Consider the following 23596-nt stretch of genomic DNA (forward strand, 5'->3'; position numbering starts at 1 on the left):
TATTTGCAGCAGATAAAAGCAGCAAACAGTGCTCTGAGCCCGTGCTTAATCTCAGAGAAATTGTTCATTCAGTAGTCTCCGTGGGTAATAAATATCTTCTTATCTTTCAATATTCCATAAGAAGAAGACATAACTCAGACCTATCCCAGGTTCCTGCCTAACATAGTTACAGATTCTCCCTTGAACAAAACAATTCATTAGCTAGTCTTCTTGTCTTTAAGCCACATCCAGGGGAAACTAGACTGTACATCTTAGATGATCTCAGGGCCTTATCCTTTGATTTGCAAAGGTCCAAACTCTTCATGGTTTCCCTTAAGGCTATTTGTAACAGTATTTGCTGACTGAATTAAAAATCAGGCAGTACCAGTCCAGAGACTATCAGAGTGGGTATTGGGGTATACTAGGGCCTATAACAAGCCAGATAGTTTAGATCACCCCATTTAGATGAGGGCTTACTCCAGCAGGGCTCAGGCAATTTCGACAGCTTTCTTGCAAAGGCCACCTATTCAGACAGCTGCAGGACAGCTTCTTGTATTTCAGTCTTGTACTACATTTACTAAACATTATTCTATAGTGGACGTATCAACCTCTGATGCTTAATTTGGCAGAGTTATACTGCAATCATTAATAGACTCCTGGCTCCCTCCTCTTTACATCATATTAGTGTTCTGTGGTCACAAAAAGTGGACTGTATATCGATAAGCACTTAAAGTGACTTTATAGTAACTAGAATTCTTTGAGATATGTTGTCCACGCATCCAGATTCCCCAACTCACCCTGCTTTCCCACCGCCTATCTAGTACCACCTAGATTGTGCCAGGAACTGAATGGTGGTTGTGAGCATGTTACTCAGGGCATATACTGAACCCCAGTGGTTACCCCAGTGGCCAGAAGGTTTTGGCTTAACTGTTTTGGCCCCTTGCAAATTCTGGATGGAATAAATAAGGACCACACATCTGAAGGAGCTCCAAGTACTGTAAGGCAAATAGCTTTTTAAAGTGATTTTTGTTTTCCTATATTTTGGACCCATATGCCCCCTTCTGTGTCACAGAACCCTGTCAAAGCACAAGCCGCCCAATTGTTTTCAGTAACGTAAGATTTTCTTTTACTTCCAAGAGCAATACAGTTTATCAGTTTCTTTTACATATTGTATCAGTTCCTTGTAATTGTCGATTCATAGTACCTGCCACTAAAAGTTTAATACATTTACAGAATCACTTTGATATCCCAATCTGTTACTCACAGGTGCTACATGATACAGAACTACATTAGCATATTATAGATCTTTTATCAGATACTGTACTAAGGTATGTGTTTCTGTGCCAGACTATCAGAGTCAGGCTGCTGCGTGACTGATGGGTTATAGAAGTTAAAAATATTGCCCTTTCCCACCACTGTACTTTATGGATAAGTTTGCTTGGGTGAAACCAAAAAGAGATCCAGAAATTAGTGTGAGTGCATAAGACTGCAACAGTTTAATATTGGTGCTTTGAGCAATGCTGATCTTATGCAATAATATTAATCAAATAAAATGATTAACACCACTTATTTGCTATACCAGTTATTGTCATTTTGACAGCAAATTACCACTGGATCAATGTCTTGGTTTTTTTTCTGTGATGTGTATAGAAGTGTGATAGCTGAAACAACACTTCATTTCACTGGCATTATCTTTTAGGCTTATGGAAGTTAGAATGAAAAATCCTGCTAGCTCATCCAGTCCCTCCCTGTGCTAGTGTTAGATTATTCTTTCCATGTTTTCACCAGTTGAGATTTGAAAGCTCTACAGTGTCTAATCAGTCTCTTTGTTCAGGAAATCCTCACTGAGATTCAACTTAATGTCAGCCTTGATGGTTTTATTAACAATATTTTTAAGGAACTTTTCACCTGGAGATCTTGTCATGCATACATTGCCTTTGTTAGATCACTCCAGAGAGGAAACATGAACCAGGAGAAGGTAATCAGTAAAGTACTGTAACTCTGCCTTTTGCATCTGATTCCAAAATATAGGACCTGCCTTATATCAAAAATAGTTCATTTGAATGTATCCAACCCATATAAATCTGTGTGCATATATCCAAGAACATGACTGCAGTGGGAATAATTTCTGGCATGGTTGCTACACTTCAGATTTCCAGTATGAGTCATGCTACCAACTAGTCTGGTGTTGGGATCTTCCAGACTTACCACATTGGGTGACTTCAGCTTCCAAGTAGATCATAGATCTCATAAGTGCTGAAACAACCATAGGTCTCTCTAAGGTGATTTCTGGCTCCACACCCAAGTGCAATAACGGGAGTCATATTTTCAGATTCCTATTGATGACTGGGTGCATGGAGAATTATACCTTCAGCAAGACTAGACAGTTACCTCTTTCTAGATGAAAGCAGCCCCAGATGCACACCCTATTTCATAAAAACACCACGAGCAGTTTATGCACCCAGTTAGTCTTCAGCTTTCTGCCGCTCCTTCCATGTAACATGTATGCATGTGAAAGAGACAGTGAGATTCTTTGGGCTGCACGTCCATCATTACTTGGATGGTTTATGGTGTATTGTCAGAATAGGGAGCAACTTCTCTACCTTCCCAGCTGTAAGAATTAGCAGGCAGAGCAACAATTTCTGTCTGATTATGACTGCACATTTCTTCCTGATACAAGACTTGTCACAAATATAAGCTTTCTTGAGCTTTAAATTGGATTTGAAGACCATTTGCAAACAATAGCTAGTGCAGAATGTGACTGCCTGATTATAGAGTGCAGTTAGTCATATGGAGAATATTATACCAGTTTTCCAAAGGTTGAACTGGTTTCTTATATTTCTGGGTCCGATTCAAGATGTTGATAGGGATCTGTAAAACCTTGTCTGGTTTGGCTTTTGGTTACCAAATGCACTTCATTCTCTCCATATGTTGTCTTGACAGTTGTGATCAGCAGGATTGCTTTTGCTAAGTCTGGTTTTGAATGTGTGCTGAGCAACAGCAACGTTGTATTGGGGAGGGCATTCTACTATGATAAGCAGGGCCAGAAGAGCCCAACTTTACTGATCTTTGGGCATGAGAAAAGTCTCGTTTGTTTGGTTAGGTGGTTACTGCAAAAGGCTGATTGTGACGACTAATATCATAGATGCCAGCAGGTAATGCACAGGCTTTCAAATTTTGTGTGGGGCTGCGTTTTATAAAATAGATAACTAAAATGTTTACATAACCATTTTGCTCTTGAGGGGCCCACATTTCTAAACAGAGGACCTTCCAGAAAGACCAAAAAAGAGCTTGGATTGGCCAACTGTTTTTATTTATAGGGTAGGACAGAGAAATATAGAGTGGTCTGATGGTTAGAACAAATGGCTCTCGGGTCCTTGGGCAAGGACCATGACCTCCCTTTGCATGAGTCAAGGCAACTGTGAAACTTTGTGGAGGAAACTGACCGCAGAACAAATGCTGGGCTATCTTAGGTAAATAAGTTACCAGAAAAAGAAAGAAAAACTACACATTTTACAGAACACAGCTGTGTAAATAAAAATTTCGTACGGAGCAGAGAAGAGGTGGAGAGATGTAATGTGCAAACTTTCTTTTTATGGCGCAGTTCTGTTCTTTACAGTTGTTCTTTCTGTTCTTTACCGTTTGTTACCATTCCCAGTATAACTGTCACTATATTGCCTGGCACAGTGCAACTACTGTATCTGATATACCTACATCCATCCTTTTTTTTAAAAGAGGAAAACAGACTGTTTTAAAGTAAACATGTTATTACTCAAAATTAGTAAGTGCAGTGGGGTGGCAGGAAATTAGATAGCGAATGGTACAGGAAGGGGAAAGAGGTTATGAGCCCACTATACCCCCCTATTTTCTTCTCTGAGGTACATCTCTTAGGCTGGTTTGAGGTGTTTATCATCCACTGGTTATAGGTGAAAGGGGAAATAACCCCGGTCTTTTTCTTTAATTGGTCTGGGGACACATTGCTCTTTTCTTTATTCATAGTTGTCACTCACAGTATACACTTTCCATCTCTTATACACTGCAATCAATGTATCTGCATTTATTCATCCCTTAAATATAAGGTACCATAACGAAATTTGGGATCCTGCCCCCAGTGGCGCTGCTGCAGGCAATGGCAGAGGCTAACGGGCGGGGGCAGCATTCAGCAGGGAGGCAGAGCTGCCTAAAACATCATGACACTTCACCTCCCTGCCGGACTGCGCCCTACGCCCCTGTGATTCTGGGACTTCAGTTTAAATTTTTACTAACCAGCTGGGACCTGCCTCTGAAATCCGGCACAGTCCTGGCCAAACCGGGACGTATGGTCACCCTACTTAAATGCCGCCCCCAGTCCAACTTAGTCAATGGGCTTTGACTACAACAAGCTAAGAGTGACAAGAAGGGAATGAATCCTCCCTACCAACTTGGTACCTTGGTACGGAGCAAAGATACAGCCGTTTCACTGCTGTTAGAATAGTATCTGTATAGTAATAGCTGTAGACCTCTCACCCCTACCTGCAGGCTTATGCCTCTGGATTCATGGCCCCTTCCAGCCCTAATTTTCTATGCTTCTTTGATTCTCTGGATATTTGACACAGATATGCAGGACATATCCCCCTGGATACACCCTTCAGAGTGTCACTGCAGTCACCATGGAGGCAATTCAGATTGTCCTCAGCTCCCCTTGTCTTCAGTGGGTGTGAAATAGTCCTGAAAAGCAAGCCTATTTTACATGCTAAAAATACTTTCCTGCTATTTTGTTAAGCCGAACCAACTGGCATCTATTTACTATGATAATATACCAGGAGAGGCCCTGTTGCTCAAAAGCTGTCGTATAAGCCGTATTCTGAGCTCAGACACGCAGCTGCCATTAGAAGGCTTGGACGTTCGCATAGATTTTAGAACATGGGAAAATCAGGAAAATGACCTGCAGTCTTCACTGTTAGGAACAGTACCAGTGAAATCAATGGGATGGCTCATATGAGCAAGAGCTACCAGTAAAGCCCTACATTTGTCTAAAGGAGAGCACCTGGAAAGGAATGATTTTTAAAAAATCAGTAGGTTTCGCAGTCAGTAGAATTTTTTAAAATTTATAAACATACCGATGACGTGTTATCTGCACTTATATAAAACATCCTGGTTTTTTCTAGTGGCATGTTTGCCTGTACTAGTCCTATCTGAGACAGCGTACGTAAATGCACTACGCTGATTTTGAATAGAAGATAACTTTGGATGTAGACCAAATTTAACCCTACCCTGGGGCTTGCCTTATTTGTTAACTTAAATTACACATAAAAAACCAAGCATGAGCTCAAGTCTTCTTCTGAACTTCAGGGAAGCTTTCCTTTGCATTTCCTAGGGATGGGTGTGCCTTGTGGGGAGCAGCACTGTTTGTCTTCATTCACCCCATGGGTTCAGCATCTGTATCCCTGCTTTACCCTCCTTCAGAGACAGACCACAGTCCTTCTAACACTCCTGCTTGGGCAATTCTCAAACCAAATGCAGCTCCTTGCAAGTACTTCTGAATCTCAGTGCTTAGGCATTTGACATCCAAATGATTCATAGAAGCATCCTGAGCTGCAGATTCTGGCACTCTTTGCACAAGGTATTTTGAGAATTAAAAAAACCAAAACAACAAGTCTTTTAGGGGGAAAAAAAATACCAGCTGATGAAACATCTTGTTCTAGTGCCTGGCCAAGCACCAAATTTCAGAATTTTAAATAAATTGTTTGGCCAGTGGACACGGCTTGGAGATTGAGTGGGTTAAAAACCAGATCCAAGTGTGAAATTTTAGGTTGACAGTATCACTTGTTAAAAAAATGGTTAAAAATTGATTTGCCAGCCTATTGAGGAAATGCTGTAATGTTTTTGGCAGCATCCTTCTTTCTGCTGCCAGCTAAAGTACCATCTGGCTTAGTTAGGGTCCTCTTCCATCTCAGGTGCTTCCAAAATTCTCCCTAACCAGAGGATCATTTCACTGGGCTGCTGCGGCACATGTCCTTGTCTGGGAATCCTACTGCTTCTGTTCCCTGCCATCTTGCTGACTGTGGTGCGTATGTTTGGGCACAGATCTTGCTGCCTCTCTCGAGGACATTTGCATCATTGTCAGCTGCACATATTAAATTGAAATGCAGAGCTCAGAAACACGTATCCCCTCTTTTGTCCCTTTGTTTGTGCAATTATTCCAGTTTTAATTCATCTTTGACACCTGGAATATCACAAAGCTGCTGATAATCTGCTGGCTACTAAAGGGAATGACATTGATAGAAGGATGGTGTGTGTCAAACTTGTCTCTAGACAATTGACGGCATACCCCGAGGTTTCACAGCTTGGGGGATGAGTACCCTAAATCCATTGCTAAGCTGGGGAGTCCTTTGTGGCAGTTTATTCTGCTGCCATTTGTTCCCTAAAACAGATAATAGTCACTTATCATTGATTAGAAAAAAGTATAGGTTAATTCTACCATATGCTAGTTTGAGTTATGTCTGAAGCAAGTCAGAATTGGGACGTGTTTGCTGCCATTTTGCGGTGATGTAAGGGTCTTTAACAAAATGGTGCCTGTTTATATTTCCTTCTTGCCAAATGAATTGCTATTCCCACAGACATATTTCTACATAGGCATAGAAGTATCCGGGAAGAATGAACTCAGAAACCATATATGTTGCTGTTGCACGTCAGTCTTTCTAACAATGACAACCCTTCAGGTTTCTTTGTTTTCCAACTTCGCGGTTTTACTTAGAAATAAAGATTTAAGAGAAGTTGCTAAGTCTGTTTCTTATGATGTGATCATATTGAAAGATTGAGAGTACGTTACAGAGACATGGTTAGAAGCTATCGTTTTCTGTTTATAAAATAATCTGCACCATACATTGCTGATTTAATTTTCATGTCTAGTCACTTAAGCCTGTGTTTTAAAGAGTGCTTAGACTCATAGATACTTACTCAAACATACTTTAGTAAATGGTAGGTAGCTATTATATATTGCTAAAATGTTACAACATACCCTTTCTATTTTATAAATTTATAAGATTATGATGTTTAGTATATACAGGCTATTCTTACTGTATACATTCTTGCTTTTCCTTGTATGTTGGCAAAGAAGCAAGAGTATCAAGAGTCAGTTCAAGATGCTATATATTTTAAGGATTTTAGAAAGAGTTGCATATGGTTCTCAGCAAAAAAGTGAGGTTTTTTTAGGTGTTAAAAGTTCCAAAGTATTGCTAAAGCAAAAAGAAACACTAACTTAAAACTAGAAGGAAATTGTGGACCAGAATAACGAGAGCATTCAAAAACCTGCTCTAAAATTGATATTTTAATGAATTAAAATAAAAACTAGCATTGTGAACTAGAATGATGCTTGAAATATATCGCATTTATCTTAGAGGTATAGGTTGTAGCCGTGTTGCTCTAAGGACACAGGCAGACAAGGTTCTTTGGGTAAATCCAATATCTTTTATTAGACCAACTCAAATAGTTGGAAAAAATCATCTCCGCAAGCTTTTGGGTACAAGCACCCTTTGTGAGGCTCACATAATCTTTCCATTTATTTGTACCAACTTTGAATGTGTATGAGTAAAGTGAAAATTTTCGAACTGTAATCTTGCTCTTTGAGAGTGAAAAGTATGCAAAATATGTAGCTCAGAGTATTAGATAAGCTTCATTCAGTGTGTTAATCAAATATTTTCATGATATGAGGGCAGTTAAGAAAACAGTACAATTTTTGCTAATTGCACTTGTAAGTAAACGGATCTATCATTACATTGTCATGAAGAGTGACACTGAACAGAAACACCCTGCTAATCCCGACAAGATAAGTATTTAACGTAATTAGACAGACACTGTCTCCTTTGTTGAGCGTAGCATTAATCACCAAGAAAAGTCCAACTTTATACAAAATGACTTTTTCTGATATGTCATAGTATTATAAAGCTTCTTACACCGTTTTGTCAGGATACTGTATTTGATGAAATGACCAGTGAAGGCTCTTGCTGTTTCATGTGCAAAATCCACACTTTTCTTTAGTCAGTGTTAGATATTTCGAAGTTTTCTAAATTGAGAAAACTGCACATGCTGACATGCATCTAATGCATTCAGTCTACGAAAGACCAAAACAAGCATGAATAACCTTAATTATGTTCTAGCAGGTTGATGTATCTTTAATTTTTCATATGCAGTGGTAGAATAAGTACATTGCCAAGGAATAAGAAGAAAGTTTCTTCCTTGATAGTAGTTCATAATACCAAACAAAGTGAGTCTTTTTATGTGAAAAAAATCTTACTGTTGAATTGATGAAATATGTTGCCCCCTTCCAGAATTCATCGGCACTACATTTTTTTTTTCTCCTCTGCTGCTTGTAATTTTGTACTGTGAGATGCTGTCTAGTTATGAACTGGTATCAACTTGGATCAGTGCACAGCCGTATCTTCCCACCTCCTTAATGCTCCAAAGACTTTGAAGGGAAAGAACGGGGTTTAGTCAAAGATGACAGCGGCCTTCACTAAGTAACAGGTGGAGGTCAAGTTGGTTTATTTGTTGGGATGAACAGAGGGCAGAGATGAAAAATCAAATGCTTCGCCATAATAAGGTTTAGGAAGAAAATGCTGACTGGTCTAAGCTTTGATTCCAGCTGACAGAACCTTTTCTAGTCTTCATTACTTGATTTCACAGTTCAGGCAATTTTAAGAGGCTTAGAATTTTATTTCTGCTGTCTTCTATGAAACATTTCGATCACTTTCTAATTTTTGCTTTAAATGAAGTTATGGGGACTCCCTATTATATCAGTTTTACTTTTTGACTCCTGTAAAGTCGATATGCCATCAGAAAATGACAGGCTGAGATAAGGTAGATGCAGGAACCCGATTGTTTTTTTTACTTAAAGTAAAAATGTACCATGTAAGCACAAACTTAATTATAAAGTTTAAACCTGCAGGAAGTTCCAGCTTAAAAGTACATAATATGGAAGCACGAAGTTTCAGGAGTCTCTTCTTCCGTCTGCGTCTAGAGGATTTGTATATGTGACTTTTACATATTGAGGAAATGCCTTGTGTTTGCTCTGAATCACAAAGAGCTGGCTAGTCCCATTTGATCCTGAAAGGGAGTCACATCAAGACACAAAATAATCAGAGCATGGCTTTCTGACATTGTGTCACAGCGTTGTGATGACCTATCGTAATTGTGGCCTATTAATGCAGCATCACGAAAGAAGTTCAGAAAGGTAAACTGCAGTAACGTGGTTGCTGCATCCTTTCCCTATCCTTTCTTTTGAGAGGATCCCACCTCCATCCCAGTGGTGTCCTGCCAGGATCAGTCCTTGGTCCAATACTATTCAACATCTTCATCAATGGTTTGGATGCGGGGGTGAAGAGCTTGCTGGCCAAGTTCATGGCTGACACCAAGTTATGGGGAAGTGTGGTCATGCTTGAAGATAGGCTACAGATACAGGCAGATCTAGACAGGCTGGCAAGTTGGGCGAGTCGGAACCAAATGAACTTCAATGTCGAGAAATGTAAAGCGCTCCACCTCGGGACGAGCAACCCCCTGCAGACCTACAGGCTTGGCAACGCCGATCTGACCAGTACTACGAATGAAAGGGACCTGCGGGTAATAATAGGCCACAGTATGAATATGAGCCATCAGTGCAAGTCTGTAGCCAGCAGGGCTAGTAATACTTGGGCATGCATCAATCGATGCATCTCCAGCAAAGCCAAGGAAGTGATTCTTCCGCTCTACTCAGCACTGGTGAGACTGCAGCTGGAGTACTGCGTCCAGTACTGGGTGCCGCACTTTAACAAGGACGTGGTAAAGCTTGAGAGAATCCATATGAGGAAAGGCTGAGGGATCTGGGACGCATCAGCCTGAAAAAGAGAAGGCTGAGAGGGGATTTGGTAGCAGCTTACTGCTACATGAGGGGCGTACATCAACTGTTCACCAGGGCACCCATGGGGAAAACCAGGACTAACGACCACAAACTCCTTGAAGACTGTTTCAGGCTCAGCATTAGAAACATTAGACTTCACAGCTCGGGTGTCCAGACTGTGGAATAAGCTCCCTCCAGAGGTGGTGCCATCGCATACCCAGGAAATCTTCAAGAGGAGACTGGACAGTCACCTTGCTGGGGTCGCCTGACCCCAGCTGTCTTTCCTGCCTGGTGCAGGGGGCTGGACCCGATGATCTCCCAAGGTCCCTTCCAGCCCCTCACAATCTAGGAATCTATGAAACTTTCTTATCTTTGAGGATGGCAGATAGAGAATAACTGATCCACTTTCTCTGCACTCCTTTCCCAGACCCTCTTAGCATAAGGAATACTTTTATACTCATGTTTTGCTCACACTCAGCAAAAAGGAGTCACCACCAAGCAAATCAAGATGACTGCTGGCAGGTCCCCCAAGAACCAGCCAGAGTTTTAAAGCCTTCTGTTGAATATCACTGGCCTAAATTGCCAGTTTCTCTCTTACTCTTATTAAAAGGTGTTGTCTGCCTTGCATCTATGTTGTAAAATGTTAATACCAATCTGAAGTCAGATTCCAGTAAAAAAAGGAAAGACATAAATTTGAACCATTTCCACACAGATGTCACTTTCTTTATAGAGGAAAAAGTGCTGAATGATCTTCTGCCCATAAAGGCATTGGGTCTGCAAACCATTAACCCCTGGGCATCAAAGGTCATTTATTTCAGAGTTGAGCCCTAATGCAAAATACATTTGCTGTACACTGGAACACTGGACCTGCCAGCACCAAGGTGTTAATCTGCTTTCTAATAGAAACCTTTTTGGGGGCATAATTCCAAAAAAGGTGCAAAAACCAAGTGAAGGTTGTTTCCAGTTCCGCTTGTTCAAATAAAAAAGATCAAACAGAAACACTCCAAATCAAGCATGTTTTGAAATTCAGTGTTTTCTGTGACCTTATATTCCCATGGTGTCTAATAAAAAAAATCTATCCCAAATCCTGATACCTCCTTGGTCAAATGGCAAAGTGCATCCTCCCACACAAAATTAGGTTTTAAAGTTACCTTAGTCTGCTCCTTCTTTCCCATGCATCTTTCTGGATTACATCTTGATAGAGCTTGCAATATGGAAGCCTACACAGCAAACAGTATTTTGACGGTTTCACAGCTTTGCCCAAGTTTTTCTCATTAGAAAGCCATACACCTTCCACTGCGTCATGGATGAAATTCTGACGGACTTCAGGGCAAGAGACCCTCTAGTATCTTTGGGACTACAGTGGATTATAAAGGTGTTTCTTCCCCTTCTGTTTTGAAGCTTTCAGGAATCATCTGTAGCTTTGAAGGAAAAAGTGGTGGGTGTGCTTTTTGCTCCCACTGTCTGGTTCTGCACTTCATCATAGAGCGAAAGAGAAAAAACTCCCATTGTTGTCAAGGGTGCTTCTGTCTTCCACTAAATTCAAACAAGCACTCACAAATGTTCCACACTGTCTTTGCACGCTGCCGCTGTGTGTGTTTGATATATGCCCAGTTCTTCAGTGATACAAAGATGCACCTACTCACTGTCAAAATCTCCCTCCTCTTTCAGACTCTCTACTATTTCACATGAACCTGGGGTTTCCTTACACTCCAGTCTACTTTCAGTGTTCAGCTCCTCCAAAAAAAAAATATGACATTCCTACTTCTTCTCTGGTGGGAACTCTGTTTTTGTCCAGGGAGATCTGTCTCCCTTCTTGAGTACTGAAGTGTTTGGCAACAGAGACACATTTGATTGATTTAACCTATCAAGCTCTTCTGTAACTAAGACATAGGGACTTTTAGGATGCATCTTATTATTTTCTCTCATTATAGATGATAAGTTTTCTTGGGGATCCTTCCTTGATGGTAGTGTCACAACTGAATTGCCATTCCATCATGAGGCCACTCAAATAAAAGAATATACCAGCTGTACGTCAGCAACACGTTCTTCTTCATGCAGCTTATGTATTCACGTATTGGAAGTACCAAATACCGGTGATCATCAGTACATAACAAGTTCTCCAGGTGCGCTCTTGACTTGCCTGACTATAAGGCTAGGTACAGACATTCAAAAAGCCTGACGAAAAAAAATCAATCTAAGTCATGTGGTTTCCTGTAAGCAGTGTAGCCTAGATTGGTAGTGAGCAGAAAAGACACTCACCCTTTGGTGTGGGGGAGGATGGAAATCTTCCCACCATTTTTAAACCAGTCTATGTGTGCCAAACTTCTGTTCTGTTATGGGTATAGACTGGTTTCTGATCACTTATACTGGAAAAAGTATAATGTCTGTACCTGACCTAAATCTATTTTCACAATTTGATATACTCCACATGTTCAGGTTGCTTCTCCATTTTGCTTGAGAGTAATGTATACATTCTTCACCTCCCCAAATTATGCAGTAATCATATGACTTGACACATCCTAGTGTTAATAAGTTTCTTTTCAAATAGCTATGATTTATTTTTAATCCTAAATACAACCCTTTTATTAATTAAAATATAAGTTAAATGGTTGTATAAAGAACTGAAGTCTTCAGAACCAATGGTAGTGTTGAACTTATTCTCATCATCATAAAAGTCAATATAAAACAGTATGCAGTAACTAAGGTCACAGGTCTGAATAATCTGCATATCTGTCTCATAGTTTTTGAGGTTAGTTGCAATCATTGTAACATATAGTGTGGATGGCTATCAATAGTTTTGATCTATTACAGCCAACAAGTATACAGCAAATGATTTCTGTGGAAATACAGAACAGAATATCTGAATCCACCCCTTCAAGTTACTAAAACACCTTTTAGTGTATCACTTGCAATTTAGCATCCATACACATCTTGGGAAGATATAGCTGAAACATAAATCTATTCTTGGTCTTTTGCTTACAAAAATATCATACCTCAGCTATAATCATATGCAAAGACTTTTTAGAGGGCTTTGTAAATGCCATCTGAATTTACGATGGCATTTTTTTGCCTTACAGCCATGGATGTTCCATCCCCAAAGCACCCACATAAAGGTATATTCTTCTATGGATTACTTCAGTTTGTCCTGCTGCTGTATCTGATCTGCCAGATATACTGAAAAAACCCCCTCTCAAATAACATTTGCAATGGAACACACTTTATCATGAATTTCAAATGACTAGATGTTTAAAAAAATTTTTTTATCCTTATATATTTTTCTGTACAATAGAAAATGATATTGAAGCTAACGTTCAATCATGCATTAAATCGAAATATTTTACTCTGTCTTGCTAAGCAGTCAACATAATAATTCTTATGTATAAAAGTCTCATGAAATACTATTATAAAGTAATTGGCAGTATGCTAAGTACAGCTTATTTGTGACGTAACTGATGGCTTTGATACCATACCTGCAATGTAGCTTTGCTTAAGAGAGATTAATCAATTTACATGGCATTGTACATATGTACATACAAAAATAGGTTCCTGTGATTCACTCTCTGAGTCTTGTTGCCCCAAAGACTTTGAGACATATTTTAATAAGGACTTTTTTTTAAACACTTATGAAAAAATGTGTAAGTTAAATGCAAATTATGAGGGTCAAATCCTCTCTGGGTATAACATGACAGAAATACTGGTCTTCGTTACCCTTAACAGAACCAGAACCTGGTTCCTAGTTGAATTATCATCTTTGGCTAAAATAACAAAGGAAATTTGGTCCTGAAATCCCCCTAAACTTTAATGGGGCTTGGGTTCATCACTTCCTTTGTTTTCTTTAAAAGCCCAATTTTAATTTTTATCAAACTAATTCTATTAACTCCTTTGGAACATTGACTTTTCCACAGTTTATACTGCTTTTTTGGACTATTTAACTTGTTATATCTATTCACGGAGTTATGTTACCTCCATTGTTATGTCGTGTCAAATATTTGAGAGCCACTCTGATATGTTGATTGATGCCAGCAGGTTAGTTGGTTTTTCCTTATTATTTATCTAAGTTTGCATTCAGAGGATATCAATACTTTGTGTAACTTATTAGCATTCACAGTAGTTTAAACTGATATATGACATAATAGGGATCTTGCATTTTATGTCCGTTGAATTGTTGTTCATTAAACTTGATTTTGTTATGCGAAACAAGACACTTAGTGGTAGGTAATTAAGCAGTGATTGTGAGTCGCCTCTTAATTTATGTGGTCAAGAGAGGATGCATCCCAAACCAGCAGAAAAGGTGAAGCCAAAATATATTTGTTAGAAAAGTAGTGAACTCCCATTCACCTTCTACAATGTGTATACTGGAGTTTTGATGACCATAAACTAACAGACAGCACTTAATGTGATCAGGTGGTGACTGATAAAATTTGCTTAGCAGTAAGTATAACAGATTTACTATGACTGGCATTTCCACAGCCATCAAAGTTTCAGGAAACTTAGTAGGATGAATTAAAGGTTTCCTACTGTAGCATACACGAGGAGAACCTCTGTAGAAGAGTAACTGACCTCAGCGGTATTCTCAAGGTTATTTTCACAGTAGACCAGTCAGTGCCTGAATGACTCCTTCAATACCAGATACTAATAGACTTTCCTTCAACTTGCCTTTCTGAATGACGTGTTTTGTTGTGGGCGGGTTAAGGGCTGTGTGCCCTCTGTTAAGTTTTCCTCTTTCCTGATTCTTTCTCATAGATTCACAATGGTGTTACAGGTCTACCCTGTATTCCTGTATATCTCTTGGAATTCATGTTTAGATTCCAATACCAGAGAACTAGTGGGAGTATTTTAGTAGCCGTCTACTCAGTTAATACTTCTGAGATGGAAATAGCTAGCAAACATGACTGAATTGAATCCAAGTCGTGCATTACAATGTAGATTGTAAGTTCTTGTGGTGGCAAACTGTTAGATCGGTACTGGCTGTAGTAAAGTGAAAGAGGATGGCTCTTACCTTATACCTAGATGTCTAGGGACAGAGGGCATTATTCTCCTCTAATACCAGTGTAACTGCATCTACTTTGTTGCGTTTATTCCTGATTTACACTGGTGCAAGTGAAAGGAGAATGACCCCATAGTGTGTATAGAAAGAAAGCTAATAGATATGTTTATCGTGTGAAGAGTCTGTCCACTGAATTCTTGGATGTTGTTCTCTAATTCTTTTCATATGTGTGAATCACATACATGGAAATTATAAGACGGGGGATATACTCAAGAAGACCCTTTTTGTTGTATACTACTTGTACTGACAAATAATAGGGGGTTCGGGATTTGAAAATTTCATAGTGCTTCAGTGACCCTTAGAAGACAATGAACGCAATATATTCCTGTACATTCATTTACTAAATATGGGTTGGAGGTTTGCGAAGTGCAGAGTTTTGGAACGTCTTAACTGCGGGACTTCACCATCAGTACAAATGGCTCCAGTAACCAGAGGCACTCAAGGACGAGGATTCCATTTGCGCTTGCATTTGTGCATTGAGCAGAAGGGTGTGATGCATGATCTGGAATGAACAAAATAGCTTTGTGTGTAGGCAGATGCCAAATTAATGAAAATTCAGAAAGCTTTCATTTTGAAAATTGGCACAAAGTTTTCGAGAGAAACGACCACTGCCAATAGTTTCAAGATTACTGCTATCTTGAATTTTCTGTTTATTGCGGACTGCAATTAAACCTCTTTTGAACTGGAACACCAGTGACAAATTAATACTCCCCTTTGGGAAAAATAAGCACATCTTATTCCATTTAGCACCATTGTGGGCCTGATCTTGATCCAAATAAACTCTCACACACTCTGACTTGCTTTAATAAGGTGAGCAGGCTATGGCCTAATATGTTTGGCCTTTTATACATAATTGTAAGAATCTCAGTACAATAAATTAAAGTAATATATCAGTGTAGATTACCACCTGCTCTACAATCACTTTATTTGCCTTTTATTTAGTGCTGAGCTTTCACATTTATTCTGTAGTCAAAACTGTCATAAAATGAAAGCATAATAGACCTGACTGTCCTTACAGTTAGATTCACATTAATCAGCAGAGGATCAGACCTCGTTTGTGACTCCACAAAGTTCAAAGGACACTTAACTTTGCTACTGTCCTGTAGCAGGGTGAAATCAGGGAAGAATTATGACTCAGGAATGCCTTAGTGCCAACGTCGCAGGAAATAGTTCAGCTTAAATGTTACTTTTTGTCCAGGGCTATTGAAATCTAGTCCTTCTGTTTTTAAAAACCACCGTGTTGTCAGGTATAAAATGTAAGACCTCTAAAACAAGCCAGGATTTTTAAACTTGCAGGCCAAACCTTGGACATCTAAATTCGTATTTCGTCACCCAGCCAACCTAGCTTCTGCCACACACTTAGTATTTATCTCCGCAAAACTCCCACGAGGGAACAAAGTACTGTTTAACAGAGTGGCCTGATTTTAGAGGTGCTGGCATCATGCAACTCCCGATTAAATCAGAAAGGCTTCTTGCATGAGTAAGAGCTGTAGCATCTAGCCCCACGTTTTTTCTGGATGATTCAGCTGGAGGCCTCTGTGGTTTTACTTTCAGTTCCTGAATGAAGCAAAATAGAAAGACGAGCAATTAAAAGAAAAAAACTGAGTGAAAAAATAGAAGAGAAATGTATCAAATGGATGGACTAAAACATACACAGGATCTATCAGGCACATTAACCAAACATATCATGGTGCTAAATAAGAGGGGTTTTTTAATTTAAAAAACCCAGAAACAAACAACTAACATTCCTGGCAGTCTCAAGGATGATGTGACATGGCTGTGATAAATTTAGAAGAATGGGACATATTTTGGCTTGTTCTTGGAAACCTCTTTCTTGCATGTGGACTGTATTTCTTCTTTTATTAACCCAAGCAAAGAATGTCTGAATTTTGCTGTAAGAGCACCATGCTGGCGCACCATAAAATGTGAATGATGCTAATTGCTTTGCACTGCCTAACTTTTGCCATTCCCTTCCCCTCTTAAAGGACAAAACATGCTTTGAAAATGAGTTGGCAGCTCATCTCCTGTGCTGCTTGTGGTCAATATTAAGTTAAGTAATGAAAATCTTGTTTGAATGTTCTTCTGAACTAGGAAGCAGCCATTTTTTTCTTGTGATCAAGTAGGTGTAATCACTTGTAATAAATAAATAATTTAGGGGGGGAAATGTAACGAGTTAAAAAATGAGAAACTATATTGTTTCAAAAACAGCATTCAATGGCAAGAATAAAAACAACCCCTACGTAAACATTTCTCTGCCTACCTGTTGGTTCTTTCATGGCTAAGTGCACATTAGAAATTCCAGTTACACATTATAATAGCAATGTTGACCTTATAAAAACTACCCCCCGTCCCCTGATGATGATGCCACTCAGCACTGTCATTGTGCAAGATCATTTGGCATGTTCATTACAAGTTGAAAACTCCATTGCTCAAATTGGCATTTGTTTGAAAGTTGATATATATTTCCTTAGCTCAAAAGAGATTTTCTATACATATAAAAATTGGGCACATCAACTAAAATAATTTTAGTTGCAGTGCAAGAAAAGAAGGATATTTTATTGGCTGGCTCAAAGGCTTTGTCATACCACTCAAGAAGCAATCGAGACTATATGAAAGCATGGCACACATTCTCCCCATACGAGAGAGCTTATGATCACAAAGAAAGCAGTCGCTGTGTATGCCTTAGTATAAATACTGTGATAGACACTAGCCTTTGCGTGTCTGTGTTGTGGGGTGCTCCTCCTCATGCATGGCTGTGCCAGCACTGGGAAGGACACTTCTTCCTTAAGGTTTGACCATCTCCTTTAATTATACAGTTAGTCCAGTAAAAGCTATCACACACAAAAAAACACATTTACTACAGCACTGAGGGCAGTCTGGCCCATTGTATATTAAGTGCACACCCATATTTAGGTGGTGTACCTGTCATACACAAGGATACAACAGAAACATTTGACATTGTCTCTTGTAATGGGCATTGTCCTTATTGAGGAAGAATGTCTACTGGCTGTAGAAGAAAACACTTATAATTTTTAGTGTTGGTAACATATGTCCACATAACAGCTGTTAAAATTTTGGGCAGAGCCTAAATAAACTCCCCCCTATTTATGACATCCAAGTGCACATTCTCCTGGGCAGCTAACCAGAGGATGAGGTGCATTAGCACAGTTTGCATAAAAAAGGTTGCAAGCATTTCATTCAAACACATCAAACTTCATTCTACCTCTCTCTCTCTCCTTTGCCTCAGCTGAACCAGCACTATTTTCAGCAGTAGAAAAAAAGCACCAGGAGGCAATTCCTGATCCTGTAACTTTGTTGCAATAGCCTATCAATGCTGAACTTTTATTTTAAAAGAAATTTAGTTTCTAATGTTTTCTTGCCACAAAGAGAAAATGCCACAAAGTGAAATCTTAAAAGACAGTCATAGCTGGGAAATTAGGATTTTACCTATTGCCCAACTTTATTTAACTTACTGAGATGTGAACAGCAATACTTAATTGGAACCATTTAGACCCCGCTTGTGCAATATACAATGTGCAAACAGACAGCTGAGGGTTGTAAATTGATGTCTCGGGGACTATAAAGCTGATGCTATTAAACACAAACATTTTTCTTTTTTCTATTTAGTTTAAAAAAATAAATTAATTAAATGCAGACTCTAAGTCAGTACAATATTACAGTCTTAAAGTAATTAAAAATGAAGGAATGTAAAAGTTAAAGTTCCAATGGCAACTTGTCTTGATCTTATAAGATATACATAAAACATTCTCTTCCATTTTCCATAAATTTATGCTATTAAATATAATTAAAGGATCGGAAAAGAGGCCAAAGTGACTTGCTATTGGAAGTTCTATTTATAAGGATTTCTGCATTTTCATTATTTCAAGTTACCAACTTTGCTTTATAGTTTCTGCATATCTGTCCATAGATAGATATGCTGAAAATTAAGTATATATGTGCATTGTGGATAATCAGGACGTGTGCATCTCAATTTTGTAGAGATACAGATATTGTTATATACATAATATGAACAATCTGTGTATATAGTGCACATTCTCTATTCTCGCATCGACAGCATGTAGAGGATTGCAAAACATCCATCCTACCAATTTTTCTAAATTCATGTCAGAACTGAGTGGAACACAGGGTTGATCCATTCTCTTCATATCATGTCAACAGAAAAAGTTCAGCTAGAAAAATCTCTCAAAGTAATCATATTAACGCTGCAGTTGTCATTCTGTTTTCCATTGCAAGTTTTTGATAGATTCCTTGGGTAGAATAATTGCCCTAAAATGTTGTATATGTGGCTTTTAATATAAAGACACCTACGTTCACATTTCTTAAAAAGCAAAAAGTAACCCCATGAATAAATTATTTTAAAAAACTCTGCCAGCTTAGTCTGGACTATCAGAGTCCAGACTAAGCTGGCAGAGGGTAAAGAAATTTAGAGTTTGGATTCCAGCTTCTTCATTCTCCGTCTATTGGTTGTTTAGTTCATTTAAAATATCAGTGTGCAATAATCTAGTAAAGCCCATGTGATCCAGCCCTCACAAATAAAATAAACTGCAGTTTTGATAATAATGAGCTGCATCTTATCCATACTACAAATTTAAAAGAAAAATCTGGCTGCATTTTAGTACTTATTGTGTAGAGCAAACCATGGCCACCTCTTCTCCCAAAACAATCATAAATATAAGTGAGCCTTCAACTTGCTGTTGTATTCAATTTTATTTTGTCCTTTAAGTTTATCTAGCTGCTTCTGCACCCACTTTCACAATGCATAGGCTGTCGTTCCATGACCTAGCATTATTAAATTGCACTTATCAATCATTCTTGCCAGGAATGCCATCGCCAACTACATTAAAGAAGTCAGAGAAGTCTGGTTTCAGCAGTCCCTCGCCTTCGCAGACCTCCTCCCTTGGAACGGCATTCACACAGCATCATCGACCTGTCATTACAGGACCCAGAGGTGAGGCCTTACCCAAGAGCCCCAAGCAGCTTAAACTTTAGCCTCAGCACCCTGTATCAGAATGATTTTCTGTTGTCCGTAGCCACCAGAATGATTTTCCATTGACCGTAACTAATGAAACATGGTATACGTGAGAAAAGGTTTTTCTTGCTCAAAGTTAATAGGCTTATAGTTTGGTAGGTTGTAGTTCTTAAGAATCACGCTTGGCTTTGTTACTTTACTCTATTTGTTCAAACATCTGATGATAGTTCAATATGTCCAGAGTCGTCTTTATAAGAAAATCACAGGATGTGGTACTTATTGTGTGTTCTTACTATCTGTGTTGAGACAGACTGGATGTTTTGTTTCTATGCTTGGGATAGGGAATCTTCATTCAGCATCTAAATCACATTTATCTTTTCACAGTCCTGTTTCTTCCTCCTGTGTCATTTTATATTCATATTATTGGAACTAGTGTGCTGAAGAACTACCCTTGTTAGTAGACTCGTATGATGTTGTAGCTTGGTTTCTACAACAGTTTGGCTGGTTTTCTTCACAAAATTTACTGATTTTTTTCCCCCAAAAAGAACAGATATTCTCCGGATCTCCATGTGCTTACAAAGATATCTCTACATTAACCTAGAAAAATTAATACGACAGAGAATTCATATTAGAAAAGGAGTGCCTATGTGTGTTTAATCGTGTTCAGAAATGAGTGGATCTTTTGGCTAATCTTTTTGAAGATATAAAAATGTGAATGAATAATCACCGCTCTTGGATTTTGCTTCTTTCAGAGTAGATAATTGTTGGCTATGTCAGCTGGTGAGTGGGGGAACTCAGACCTGGATGAAAGAAGGTCCATATTTTCTTTATAAAGTGTCCTTTTTAGACTTCCTATGGTCTTGTTCATATTAGTCCAAACCAGGAGTAATCCCATTGTCTACATAGTCATAGAATCATAGAAGTCGGGTCAGAAGGGCCCTTGTAGATCTTCAAGCCCGACCCCCCGCCTGGGCGGGAGAAAAAGACTGGACTCAGATGAGTCCAGCCAGGTAGGCATCAAGCCTCTTCTTAATGACCCCCAGGGTAGGAGCCAGCACCACTTCCCTAGGAAGTGAGTTCCAGCTCCTAGCCGCCCTAGCTGTGAAGTAGTTCTTGCGGAGGTCTAATCTAAATCTACTCTCTAATAACTTGTGTCCATTGTTCCTTGTCATGCCGGGGGGCGCTCGGGGAAACAGCGTCTCCCCCAAACCCTTTTGGTCGCCCTTAGTGAGTTTATAGACAGTCACCAGGTCCCCCCTCAGCCTTCTCTTGTGAAGGCTGAACACGTTCAGGTCCCACAGTCTTTCATTGTAGGGTCTGCCCTGCTGCCCCCTGATCATGAGGGTGGCCCTCCTCTGGACCCTCTCCATGTTGTCCACATCCCTCCTGAAATGGGGCGCCCAGAACTGGACGCAGTCCTCCAGCTGCGGCCTGACCAGTGTCTCATAGAGGGGGAGGATCACCTCCCTGGCTCTACTTGAGATGCACCTGTGGGTGCACAACAAGGTGTGGTTAGCCCTGCCAACCAAGACCTCGCATTGTCGGCCCATGTTCATCTTGGGGAGTATCTGCTGATGAAGCATAAATCAGTGGAATTTTACCAACCTAAAACTGACAAAGGTTGAAATCAGGCTTAGTGTTTCTTTGAAGTTTAAGGAATTTAAAAGACACTGGATTTATCACTTGTGTAAGGCTTTTTACTGTTGACTTTTAATAAAAATGATCTTTTTTCCCCTGCAAAGACTAGGGTCAAGATCCTCAAAGGTATTTACTACCTGAACTCTTAATTAGACACCTAAATATGTTTGAGGATCTGGGCCTACACTACCAGGCAAGCATACAACATCTTTAAAAAACCTTGATAATTGGTTGTAGTAACAGGCATCATATGAAAATTATGGTATATTCAGCTGCAAATCAGTCAACTCTACCCCTACCTTGTAAAAAAAGTTTCTGCCCTTTACACCTGTTTTGTTTGCTGGTTACCAAATCCCATTCAGTATGTAGTTATGTTTTATCTTGTACCCATTTTATTTTAAAATAATCCAGGTAATTAAGCACCCTAACATGCCCTTATTTACACCTTGTACATTTTTCATTTTATGTGGTTTAAGCAAAAATCTTGCTTTGCAAGCCTTGTTTAAATTTAATCTAGAATCTCTTTTGTGACATTTATTGTACAGTAAGTAGGGACATCCTGTCCGTTATGTGAGGAGGCTGCCTACAAGGATACAGAGAATTTGAAAGAGAAAATTATAATGATTTTCCTTCCTGTTATTCTTAAATGGGGGAATAAACCCTTATACTGACTCTGTCGAACAATGGTTTTCAACCTTTTCTAGACTCAAGGCAGGCTTCCATCACTTTCGTGAATTGAGCGGCACTCTATTTCAAAAAGTAACCGATTTATTGCGGTGCTTACCTTTTTGCAGTGGGTTCAGGCAGTGGGGGCAGATCAGAAGACTGCCAGGGATGAGCTTATCTGCTCCTTTCCTCATATCTGGCTTATCCTGTCCCACCTCCTGGCACCCTGCGAAGGGTCTCATAGTGCCGTGGCATGCTGATTGAGAATCACTGCTATAGAAAACTTTCATAGTTCCTAACGCATTATGCAAAAACCTGCTTTTTTTTCAACGTCATCCAGACAAATTTCATTCCACTTTGTTCACAAACAGTTTGGCAGGCTTTTCAAGAAGAATCCCACTCTTAATCTTTAAATTTTGTCCTAAACCTCTTAAGAATAGCGTCCAGGAAGGGTCTTGTGCTCAGCTTTATTCCTCTGCAAATACACTTCATTCCCCAGATGTACAACAGAGGGAATGGAAGCTTTACCGGCATAAACAGGAGAAACATAAGGAACAATACCATCCCTATATGAAATTAAATCATATTTCCCAGGCATTGCTCATGTACAACTGTCTGTTGGAAGTTACAACTTTGCAGCAAGATAGTAAAAGATAGTAAATGCTTTGCACACTGCATATTTACCTTGCATGATGTGAACCTCAGCTTGCACATTACATTATGGTCAGCCACATGCAATATTTTAAATGTGTTGTGGGAAGGATATGGTGCAATGAGTACTCCCCATTCTGCTGAGAAGCATCTGGGAGAAGGGAGTAGTATGTAAGTAGGTCACAGCTAAAATAAACCTCTGAGCCAACCAAACAATTGTGCAGGGATCTATTCTCCTTTTGATGTGTGTGTGTGCAAACATTTCACATTAACGTGAATAAATTTTACTTGTGCGGTGAACAAAATAGGTTACAAGAGAAGAGGCTGTGGAGTATTTTAGTTATGTGCCACTTAGCAGCCCATTGCTTTCAGTTCTTCAGCATATTCTTGCATCATTCCCAGGCTTGCAGCCATTCTTTGGACCCCTCCTAGAGTGTACTTCTTAGTCTGCAGACAAGCAAACACCAAGAAAGCCTTTCCCAGCAGTCTGCAGAATGAAGCCTTCTGCGAACAAAGAGCAGAGTGGAGGAGCAGATCCGTTACGGGATCTCTCTGTTCGGAGATGTACCGCAGGACTAAACAGCTGGAGAACCTCTGTTCCCACGATGAGGGATGCAGCAAACAGCTGCACTATGCTGCTGAAGTCTGTTTACAGTGGCTTCACCTCTGTCAGTGCTGTTGCCCACGTTCAACTTAGCTATGCCATGGCCAGCTAAGAGGTTCTGCAGCCAGTTAACCAGAAGACCAGATGAGTGCTGGCCCAAGGATG

General features: G+C 39.5%; 1 protein-coding gene across 7 annotated transcripts in view; it reads left to right on the forward strand.

The window, feature by feature from the left end:
- Positions 1-23596, forward strand: part of NFIA (nuclear factor I A) — a 308443-nt gene that overhangs the window by 230194 nt on the left and 54653 nt on the right. For 4 of the 7 annotated variants that reach the window (XM_090049569.1, XM_090049572.1, XM_090049568.1 and 1 more), the window contains exon 7: positions 19723-19851. The exons of the other annotated variants lie outside the window; for them this stretch is intronic. In XM_090049569.1, coding sequence (XP_089905695.1) covers positions 19723-19851 — 129 coding nt within the window. The remainder of the gene's footprint in view (positions 1-19722; positions 19852-23596) is intronic. 7 annotated transcript variants of the gene reach the window in all.

The sequence above is a fragment of the Crocodylus siamensis genome, chromosome 5 (genome assembly GCF_052110815.1).
Source record: "Crocodylus siamensis isolate JL-2025a chromosome 5, ASM5211081v1, whole genome shotgun sequence".
Taxonomy (NCBI): domain Eukaryota; kingdom Metazoa; phylum Chordata; order Crocodylia; family Crocodylidae; genus Crocodylus; species Crocodylus siamensis.